Source organism: Capsicum annuum, chromosome 8, assembly GCF_002878395.1.
Source record: "Capsicum annuum cultivar UCD-10X-F1 chromosome 8, UCD10Xv1.1, whole genome shotgun sequence".
Lineage (NCBI taxonomy): Eukaryota > Viridiplantae > Streptophyta > Magnoliopsida > Solanales > Solanaceae > Capsicum > Capsicum annuum.
In genome coordinates this window covers 75,426,178-75,437,868 of record NC_061118.1, presented here as the reverse complement: position 1 = coordinate 75,437,868, position 11,691 = coordinate 75,426,178, and the positions used below count along the sequence as shown (strand labels likewise).

General features: G+C 38.0%; 1 protein-coding gene across 1 annotated transcript; it reads right to left on the bottom strand.

Annotated features, from left to right (window-relative positions):
* Positions 1-283: 283 nt before the first annotated feature.
* Positions 284-11,691, bottom strand: LOC107838954. The gene is made up of 7 exons (XM_047395717.1): positions 11,670-11,691; positions 11,534-11,587; positions 5,792-5,862; positions 1,658-1,919; positions 880-967; positions 655-721; positions 284-565 (listed from the first exon to the last, which is right to left on the bottom strand). The coding sequence occupies exons 3-7, from the start codon at positions 5,855-5,857 to the stop codon at positions 512-514; spliced, it is 537 nt and encodes a 178-aa protein (XP_047251673.1). The 5' UTR covers positions 5,858-5,862; positions 11,534-11,587; positions 11,670-11,691; the 3' UTR covers positions 284-511.

Sequence of the window (11,691 nt, the reverse complement as noted above, 5' to 3'; positions counted from 1 at the left end):
TAAAGGCACTATAATACATTCTGGTTTTAGACCACCGACTTCATTGAGACACCCCTTGCAATAACAGATCAAATCCGACTAGGCCCATTAGTAGTATGTTGCAGACCTTACCTCTACTTTGGCACGGTAGAGAGGTTTTCATCGATCGCCGACTCAAAACAAATCTCTACGGCAGATTGAAATATTGTTTAAAATCACTTGGACTCGTTGCAAGAGTAACGATTGGATGTCTTCCTCAATACATCCACACAAGAAGCTCGAGCAGTAGCGTGAAAAAATCGTCTGGAAACGAGTTCATCTGGATGCTTGAATATCACTTTCTAGAAAATAAATTCGTTTATTAGCAAAACAAACACCGGTCCTCTCTCCTTCATTTGAAAAAGCTATCAGGTATTTCAATTTTCCTGTGTCAACATACAAATACTGAGATCAAACATGATTGTTTTCATCTGATTTTGGTAGACTTTACGAACAGAAGTCCAATGGTCGGTAAGTTCAGTTAAGTGGCAGCTCAATCATACAGTCCTTCCTGTTCCCAAACATCAACAAGAAAGTCTACCATTTCCTGAAAAATTAAATGTAGTATAGGATCAACAAGTAGCCACAAGAAAACTACATACAAAAACCATGCTAGTATCGTTCAGCGAGTCCCACCGATAGAGGGATTGGCTGAGGGAATGACTTGTTGGTCCCCAGCAAAGTTTCGTAACTCACATCAAAGCTGCAATCCATGATGGTAAAAGAATACACTCATCAAGTATATATTCACAGTCGTATGGGAAGTAAATGCTCAGAAAGCTATCAAAATAATGCGCAGAAAGCTATCAAACTACTCATTGAATCAATTGTTTTGAGGATTGTGGAACGGGAGATGCTCACCTTAATTTAGATTCCCGAGCTGCAGTACACTTCTGAGGTGTTCTATTTCCAATCCATTCTTGCCTAGTTTTACTCCAAAGAATTAGACCTGCTCCAGCCAATGTTCAATTAACCATATTAAAACACATGTGGAGAGCAGTATATTACTGACGAGCTAAGATAAAACGGAGAATAGCATCCTGCTTCCAAAGCTAGATGAAGCTTTCTTCAATTATTGCACCTAGATCAATGGATCTTTACATGGAACAAATCTAAAAGAATGAACATATAGGTCTTGTTTGTACTGGCATCAAGTATTGATGGAATTTCCAAAGTACACTTCAATAAATTTTTTTTCTGAAACTGGTAACTTAGACCCTTAAATAATCTTGAACAAAAACAACATACCCAGTGTATTCCCACAAAGTAAGGTCCGGGGAGAGTAAAGTGTACGCAGTCCATACCACTACCTCACATTAAGTAGAGAGTTGTTTCCGATAGACCCTCGGCTATAATCTTGAATAAACAATAAGTCTGAAAATTGCATTTGCAGGGACTACTCTAAGCCAAACTAACGTGACTCCGTACAAAATTTACCAGATAATTCTTCTTTTTATTTCATTATTTTTTGACGGAGCTTCAAGGAAACTACAGCTACGGATCATTTTATATCCTCTATCACAGGTTAATTTCTTGCATTTGGCGGAATACTGACATACTGAGACTTGGATATCCCTACGATAGGTTACTATTAGTAAAGTATTCCAATGATAGCCAATGAAGTGAAATATGCACTTGCCATGATTTACAAACTCAGTGTTGCCGTTTGTGGTGCTGGAACTACTGCTAGCATCAAGGCCCTGATTTGAAGTACTAATTGATGAGACGCTTCGTTGTGAAGGAAATGCACTATTCTCCATCTCACAAGCACTACTGCTCCAAAAGTCGTCCCTTGAACCACGTTTCCTCAAGTTTTGACCCTGAACTTTCTGTCCTTTGGATGGCCTATCCACTGAAATAACATGTGGAGGATTTACACAGCACCCAAGACAACTTCTGCTCTGTTACAATCAGGTTTACAACCATAAAAGATGATTAGCATAGCCAGTAAAATAAACGTGTGCGCTGTCAACAAGATAACAAAAAACAAATTGACAAAAACAAAAATACATATTCCAAATTTGAGATTCACTTAATAAATAGCACTGCACCCCCCCACCCCCCACCCCCCTCATTCAGGGAAAGGTGAGATCGGTTACACAATGGCCCCTATACCATGTAATAACTGATAACAACCAAACAATGATCAACTAGTTCCAACTTTGAGAAAGTTGAAGGTGCAGTTTACAGTGTATAAATCATCGGATGACATAATTAAGTCACTCATAAATGCATCAAAAATCAAGGAAGTCATACTACACCTAAAATAGTAAAAACTCTCAAATTCAGGTACCAAAAATGGATAAGAAAGTCAATCTACAACCGAAGTGTATAGCTATCAAAATTTTACTTTGATTAATCTCAAGGTGAAATGATTATCAAGTCTCACATAAACTGTCATTAGGCCTAGGATAGTCCAAATCCATAATCAGATCCATTGCTTTAAATATATGATCAAACCACGGAATATAAGATGGATTTCCTTCTTGGTAGACAATAACGTGGGTTGAGCACCATTTGCTTTCAAGTTCAATTCTTAGCAGAGCCAAAAACACTTGGTGATTTCTTCCCATTTGTTCTAGCCTTGGTAGACTGATACCTGTTGCTGGAGGGAGGTGGTAGGAACCCGTGGAATTAGCACGAAATCTAGCCCGGACACCATGGTTATCAAAAAAAAAAAAATTGATTTCCTTCTAACATTAGACAGTCCAAATCCAATATCAGATCCATTGCTTTAAATACACAAAAGCCACATGTTGTTACTTGGTCTAACAGCATATTTGATGTGAAGACAACGTATTGGAAGTGAATAAGTTGTGCCATAAGGGAGGGCTACATAGATGATACAGTTTAGCTACCTCACGCATTTGGTTGGGGTAAGAAGGGTGAGAAAAGAAGTAAACCAGATACATCGTAAGGTATTCCCTTCTTTGATAAGGGGAAAAAAGTTCCAGATTCTTCAACCCCTTTGAAATTAGAAAGGAAGGATTGAACACCTTTTACTTCTTTTATAGTATTATTAAATAACAGGGAGCAAAACACCAGTGCTCCACCCAAGAGAGCTAAACTATTTGAGTTTCTTTATCCTTTACCCTTAGTCTCCCCTTCTTGGAATTAAACAAAATCAATGATTATATTATTCCCCTTAGCACCATTGAATGGGAGACCATAGACCCCAATAAAGTAGTTGTCCCACATTGCCTGGAAGAAAACTTTGAAAAATAAGAGATAAAAACAGAACTCATGAGGAACTTGGGTATCTTATGGGCCATATATCTACGATAACCCAGCATACTCAAAATCAACTTTCAGCTAGCTTCTCAATGTCTAGGGTGTTCCCCACCATGTCATTTAGCCATAAACACAACATGTTACATTTACAAGTTAGAAATATATTAAAGAGAACAAAACGTCATAATAGAACATTAAATTTTCACTCAGCTTGAAACTTGAGTGAAGGTGTTAACAGAGAATGAGATAGACCAAAAATCACATGGAAGGAAGTCTGGAACGGCTTACAATCTATTAGAATGATGTAGACCAAGCCAAAAGTTATGGAACAACAGAAGAAAATGATCTAAGCATACCAACCAGTTAACTTTCAGACATGTTAAATATGTGCATTTCAGGAGCCTTTTCATCATTTTAGAATGATTTTTTATGGCAGCAGAAATATAAAGAACTTCCGGTCTTTTTTAGTTTTAGTTTTTATATTATTTTATATACTATTGGACAAGATGAGCTTAATAGAGGGACATAGATCGTGATCTTTCATATAGCTAATCCAACATGATTGGGATTGATGCAAAGTTGTTTTTCTTGTTGTTCAATTGTCAACAACAAAGAGCATACAACCTAGAGTTTAGAAATTGTAAGATGAATGCAGGGATAACTGTGAGCTTTTAAGAATCACTAAGTTTTAGAACCCCTAATTTGAGCTGAGAACAACAACTACACTTCAATCCAAACAGTGTGAATCAACATATGAATCATCAATATCCATTTTGCTCCATCTGAGCACTCTCATTCCAGTACCTAATAATTTGTCTTTAGAAACAAAATTGTGGCTCCTAAAAGAAAAATTATTTAATGGAAAGGAATAGGACTGACTGAAGGAGCATGGGTATAGAGGATTCCTATAGCCAACCCCAACTAAGTTTGTTATTGACACAGTTGTTCTTATTCAATAGCCACCAACCTTCCAATTTCATTCAACAATACAGCAAAAAAGAAACATCTTATTCAACACAAGTTCATATTTTATCTAAATTTTACACGGCTCTTTACAAAATTCATTACATCAATTTTGTTTCTCGTCCACCCATCCTTTGATAACAAGTTATTGTGTATTTCTAATTGAATTAATAAGGAACGGATCAGCTCATCTTCTATGGTCTTGAATCCTAGCAAGATGGACTAACCTAAAATTAGTCCTACTAACAGGGCTTTCTACATTAAAAGATTGATATCAGAGGCCTCTGCTAGAAGGACTGATACGAGTCTAAGGGGCATCTTAGCTTTCGAGGACATGATTGGAAGCCAATACGTAAAGACTCGAGCTTGGAGGCTGCCCAACCAAGAGAACAAGCTTTGAAGTGTGAAGAAGGCCTTCAAACACTCCAAGGCTGCCCCTTTTGTTGGTCTCATTAAGGGCCTTTTGGTCATTTACAATGTAATAAGTTCAGCCAAGACTATAAGTAGCTTCTATTAGGTCATTTGTCTTCAGCTTTGATGATATTTTGAAATACATCTCTTAGAGAGTTTTTATACAAGTGTGAAATTCACTTGTGACAAGTGTGGATTCACTGGTGGCCGAACGTGGATTCGTTTGGTATTGGTTACCCGTTTAGAAACGAGGGTTGCTTGGGGATTCCGGCCCCCTTGAGGTTTTCGTAAGAACGTGGTGTTGTTATTGTGAGTATTTAGGGGTTTTAGTGTTTGATACACACTTTAGTTCCTATTTCTTGTAATAATCTATGTCTCACTATCTATCTTTATCTTATTGTATTTGTTATGTTTGAATCTTGTCTTATCATTCTCGGCTTGTGCTTGCTGCCTTAGTGGTATTTTCATCTTGTTTTCGTGTTTTCATAGTTGGTTTGTATCATTTGGTATCAAGAGCAAGGCTTGATTTTGTTCCAACAAAATCACTCTTGGGATTGTTGCCTAGAAAATCCGAAAATCTCACAAAAATAGTTGTTCTTGTGTTGTGTCTTGGCCGAAACTATAGTTGTCTTGTGTTGTGTCTTGGCCGAAAGTTTGAACTTAGATCTAGGGGTCTTTTTTTGTGTTTTGATTATTTCTAGAGTTAGGTTCTTCTTCACTAACACTATTTGAGTCTAGATCTAAATCTTGGCTTGAAAAACATGTTGTTGGTGTTTGTTGTTGAGGATTGATGGCTGGAAAAACGTGTTGTTGTTTGTTGTTGAAGATTTGTGGTTGAACATGTGTTGTTGATGTTGGAGGACCCAACGTGAACCTTAGAACTCCAAGTTTCAAGAGTTCTGTTCTTGGTGTTCTTCACCATCTTCATAACTTGTTGAAGAAAAGGTGGTGGTTGGATCTTTAAACAGGGAGGAAAAGAGTGTAGTCTTGTGTTTGTCTTGAAAACATTCCCCAAAAATATACCAAAGAAGTAAGGGGACAAAAAGACTTTCAAAAAGACTTGTTACCAAAAAGGAGAAAGGGGACTTTCCAAGACTAACAAAAGAGGAAAGAGCCAACAACCCTTCAAAAAAGTGTATTACCACAAAGGTGCTAAGACAAGTCAAACCTTTTTGAATGTGAAAAAGGCTCCAAAACTTCTTGTTGTTCCCTCCAAATCTGATTTTTCACTCATCCAACCTGAAAATTGATCAAATACAAATTGAAACAAGAAATTTTTCGAAAAAATTTCAACCAACCAAAGGCTGCCACATCACTAAATCCGTACAACTCACGTCTTAGGCTCAAAAATTTTGGATTCTTAGTTTCGTTTCTTTGTTTCTTTGGTTGCATTGCTTGATTCTAATACTAATTAGCAACTACTAATCATCTACTAGGGTGCGAATTAGTTGTTTGAGTCCTTTCTTTCGTGTTACCTTCCTTTGTGTGCTTTTATCTTTTGTAATTCATTGTAGTTTCTTGATTCAAGTCCGTACATATTTTCTTTGAGTCGTTTCAAAACAAGAATCTATTCCGACCTTAAGCTGCAATTAGAACCAAGTAACTTCATTGGAGTATAAACGGAATACCAATACTTACAACTCCAATTGAGTGACATTTCAAAGGTGTGAGCTTGAGAGTTTGTGAGGCTGATTTTTGCTAACCTTAGTTGTTTGTGTTTTGTTTAGCATTTCTTGTTAGGTAACATGGCATCAGGTGAAGGCAGCCCAAGAACTTCGGGAAAGGTAAACATGGATACTTTGTTGGCGGCCATAATGGTTGTTAGTGGCTGAGTGGAGATAATGGAAGGGAAAATGGAGAGAATGGAAGGAAGAATGGAAAGGATGGAAGGTTCTTTCTAAAGGAGAATGGATACCTTGGAGGTTCGTCTAGACTCCACCCACTCATCTCCTAAAAACTACCATGCGACATGCTCGCCACACCTCCCCTACTATAACTCCGGATACACTTCACCAAATGTTCAATCCGCCTAGACAAGTACATGAACCCATCAACCAAGCCCCTACTTATCCAAATAACCGAAATCAAATCCACCAAGAAGCTCCACAAAACCAAGAAATGCCGAGAGCCCCACTTAACCGAAACCAAGCGATCCAAATTGATGATGTGGACGGTGAGGGTCCTTACGGAGGAGAGGAGTTAGATGAAATGGCTCTCTTTGCGGAATTTGTGAGAAATAGAAGAAGAGCTCATGGAGGAGGGCATGGGGGCCGAGGGGGAAGGTTTGGTCCGATTCCTCTTGGTAGAGGTAACTTGAGACAACGTCCTCATGTTCAAGAAGGTTATCAAGCAAACCAAATAGGAAATTTAGGTAGAAACACGGGTCTCAACTCAATCAAGATCACTCTTTCTACCTTCAAAGGAACTAGTGGTCCATCTATATACCTTGATTGGGAACTACAATGCAGTCGGATTTTCCAACTCAATGAGTTAAAGTCCCCACAAGAAAGCCGCATATGCCATTGCTCAACTTAAAGGATATGCATCTACTTGGTGGGAGACAAAAAAATTACAAAGAGCAAGAAATAGCAATCTTGACCTTCCGGATTGGGATGAATGGAAGGCACTAATGAGAGAGAGATATGTCACGGAAAGGTTCAAGCACGAGCAACTAACAAGGCTCTACAATTTAAGGCAAGGAGATAGAAGTGTGGAAGAATACTATGAGGAGTTTCAAAACTTGATCCTTCGTCTTGATATTGTTGAACCTCCAAACCATTGCATAGCTCGGTTCAAAGGTGGTTTAGATGATATAGTTGTTTCTCAACTCGTTGTCCACAAGTTTGACCGAATAGATGATCTTGTTGAAGTGGCCATTGAGGTTAAAAGGAACAATCCTGCCAAGAGGACCTTCGGATGGAACAAGAACAAGGACTCCTACAAGTCCTTAGAGAAGAAGCTGTTGATAGAGCAAACCAAAATTATCCACCACGGCTTGAAGGTAATCCCTCTTCTACTCCCAGTCTTAAAGGTATTGTTTGCTTTAAATGTCAAGGTTGGGGTCATAAGGCTAGTGAATGCTCCATCCGAAGGAACATTGTGTTGGTGGAGGGTGATCCTTACTTTGTTGGGGGTAAACTGACCCTAAATGATAGTAGTAAGGAAATCCTCAAGAGGATGATGACAATGATGGTGAAGCCGAATTGATAGAGGAAGAAGGAAATATCTTTGTACCTTGTGGGTTGATGATGAAAGCTCCTAATGAAGATGTTTGGCCCGAAAAAGGAGAAGTCTTGAACTTTAACCTCATGATGAGGAAGGACCCGAATGGTGAAAGTGAGATATTCGGGTTCAAAAAGAAGAACTTGGTGTCAAAACCAAGCACTTGTTATTCACCACATTCGGCACTAGCATTGTGCCAATTTCCAAGTTAAGGCCTAAGGAGATGAATTCCCATGGTGCAAGTTTAGAAGGCAAGAGAGCAAGCTCAAGTCTTTGCTCCAAAGGTATGTACCTATTCCCTCCTATTTCTAGCTTTCCTTGGAATCATGATGACATTTAGCCTAGAGTAGACAATGCTATGAAGATATTTGATTTAAAATTCTACTTAGATAGTATTGATGTCTTTTGGAATGGCTTGAATGTGCATGGAATGCATGGCCTTCCTATTTCGATTTGCAAGCCTATTTGTTGTTCCAAGAAGAGTCTATGGACTCCACTTGATAAACAACTCGTCTCTTGTTTCTTGTCACACTTATGTGGATAAACAAGTTGTTTCTTCTTTGAAGGGCGTTCGGGTTTGGGTGATTGGAATGACTATGGTATAATTGATTTTGCTAACCCTAACCCTCAAGCCTTGAGGAAAGTGTGTTTGCTTGTGTCTCCTACTGTTTTGCAAGGTTCGGATTCGATGTCAAATCCTTTTCAAGAAAGGGAGGATGATACGAGTCTAAGGGGCATCTTAGCTTTCGAGGACATGATTGGAAGCCAATACATAAAGACTCAAGCTTGGGGGCTGCCCAACCAAGAGAACAAGCTTTGAAGTGTGAAGAAGGCCTTCAAACACTCCAAAGTCGCCCCAAGGCTACACTCCAAGGAAGCCCTTTTTGTTGGTCTCATTAAGGGCCTTTTGGTCATTTACAATATAATAAGTTTAGCCAAGACTATAAGAAGCTTCTATTAGATCATTTGTCTTCGATTTTGATGATATTTTGAAATATATCTCTTAGAGAGTGTTTATACAAGTGTGGATTCACTTGTGACCGAACGTGGATTCGTTTGGTGTTGGTTACCCATTTAGAAACGAGTGTTGTTTGGGGATTCCGGTCCTCTTGAGGTCTTCGTAAGAGTGTGGTGTCGTTATTGTTAGAATATGAGTAGGAATAGGAATAGCATATAAAATCCTACTTGCAAAAGGATTGTAATGTAGTGTCCTATTAGGAAAAGGATTGGAATGTATTGTCTATAAATAGAACCTCAATGTAATAATGTAGTTACAACAATTCAGTAATATTTCTCTTATATTTCTCACATGGTATCAGAGCTCCACGATCTTAGCAAAGAATCAAAGAGTTTCCGCTGCCGGCGGGCGGCTATAATACATATATGCTGCCCGTCTGGCCAATGATTATGTTAGCAAAAGTTGGGTCACTGACTCACTATGTATCTTTCTAGTGACTATTTTCTCATATCTTTGCGTAGCATCATGCATCTTTCCGGTGACTATTTTTTCATATCTATTTTTCTTAGCAGCATACTTCTTTTCAGTGACTATTTTCTCATATCTGATTTGCGTAGCACCGTGCATCTTTCCGGACTACTGTCTCATATCTGAGTTGCATAGCACCATGCATCTTTCTGGTGACTCCTCATATTTAATTTACATAGTTCCGTACGTCTTTCCAGTGACTCCTCAGATCTTTTTCAGTAGGGTCGTGCCACCATTCCGACCCTGCCCTTATAATTTCTCTTTTCTAGTAGGATCATGCCGTCATTCCGACCCTACTCATATAATTTCTATTTCTCAATAGGGTCGTGCCATCATTCCGACCCTACACATATTTCTCTTTTTCAGTAGGGTCGTGTCATCATTCCGACCCTACCCATATACTTTTTTTTCCCTCGGATTGTAGTCACTTTTCAGCCATCAAATCTAATAATCCGGCGTATGAGCATGTTTCGGCTAAGTTTCCGGTGACTTTCATGTTCAAGATCTACTCGTCTCTTGATTTCGAGATGACCCGTATATTTTATACCAGTTTTCGGCAATTTTCCAGCGACACATCGACTTTACGACAATATTTACTTCTTTTTGGATCATTTTTTCAGTTTGTTCCGTTTCAATTGAGGTCTCCCAGACGTCCAAAGCAATCCTTATCAGTTTTCTTGCAGATATCTTCACTAAGTCCCTCACCGATTCTCATATTAGTTACATACATAACAAGCTTGGTACATATGTCTTCTATGCACCAGCTTGAGAGGGAGTGTTAGACTTTGAGTAGGAATAGGAATAGCATATAAAATCCTACTTAGAAAAGGATTGTAATGCAGTGTCCTATTAGGAAAAGGATTGGAATGTATTATCTATAAATAGAGCCTCAATGTAATAATGTAGTTACATCAGTTCAATAATATTTTTCTCTTATATTTCTCACAGTTATTATGAGTATTTTGGGGTTTTAGTGTTTGATACACACTTATGTTCCTATTTCTTGTAATAACACTTATGTTCCTATTTCTTGTAATAATCTATGTCTCACTATCTATCTTTATCTTATTGTATTTGTTGTGTTTGAATCTTGTCTCATCATTCTTGGCTTGTGCTTGCTGCCTTAGTGGTGTTTTCATCTTGTTTTTATGTTTCCATAGTTGATTTGTATCAAGCACCCAAGGTAGAAAATAAAGCAATAATATGCTACCTGAATGCTCATACCGTCCCCATTCCAATCAAAACAGAAACAGTAAGAGATAACCAAACGACATTATCTAAAATCTGCAACAGGACATTAAAATCTACTTCAGTGAATCGGTGTAAAAGATAAGCTTTCGTGATGAAATAATACAACTTGGATTGCTACTTAGATTCGCACTCGACTCACACATGCTGTATAGTAGTATAATCTGCAAAAGGAACATTTATTTGATAACAACCACAGTTCAAGGTCCTTAGTGACTTATGCAATTCTTTTTCAGCCTTTGGGTGCTTAAGTAATCTCAGTACCATGACATAGAAGAAGATACTTAGCACCTTATAGCAAAAAGATAAAAGACATTAATACTTTTTAAAAATAGAAAGGGAATTCTCAATCTACTGTACACCAAAATTTGGGACATCGCACAGAAATAACTCTTACATTAAGAAGTGCCCTCCATGTCCACTTCAACTTCTCCATCATCATACCAATTCTCCAAAAACACTAAAACAGAACACAATGGAATACTTCGAAAACATGCCTCAATTCTGATCTTTAAGGAACATATATTATACATTATTAGAAGCAAGGCATTAGACACTGTAGCTAACAAGACAATTACGTGTAGAACAAAACATTCTAGGAACGAACTCCCTCGACATAAATGGCAAAGCATGGGGAAAAACAATAATAATAAAAGAAACAACAGCTCATTTTCCATTGTATTCACCATTATTGCTTGCTTAGCCTGTAAGCAAGTAGCTCAGATTAAACCACCAAAGAAAAGCCAATTATTGGCCAATAAACCAAGAAAAGCATTCCAAAAAGCAATATTAAGTATCAACAAACTTTACAACTTTTCATTTCTAGTGTCACTTATTCTTTCACAATATGTGTCTTACATAAGAAAGGTGATCTCAGTGCGTACACCTCAACTAATCTACAGGCAACCACAAGCACAAAGAAAAAAGATATATAGAGAAAATCAAATTACTGACCCCATGCAAGCGAAGATACACGAGGCCGCGGATCGACAAAGTTGCATTTACACTCTGAAATAAGCAAATGGGTATTCGTCAAAGCATCGATTTGAACCTCTGGAACTCCAACACTGAAAGCAATTTCATTTCTTACCTGCAGTTTTAGCTAAAATGAT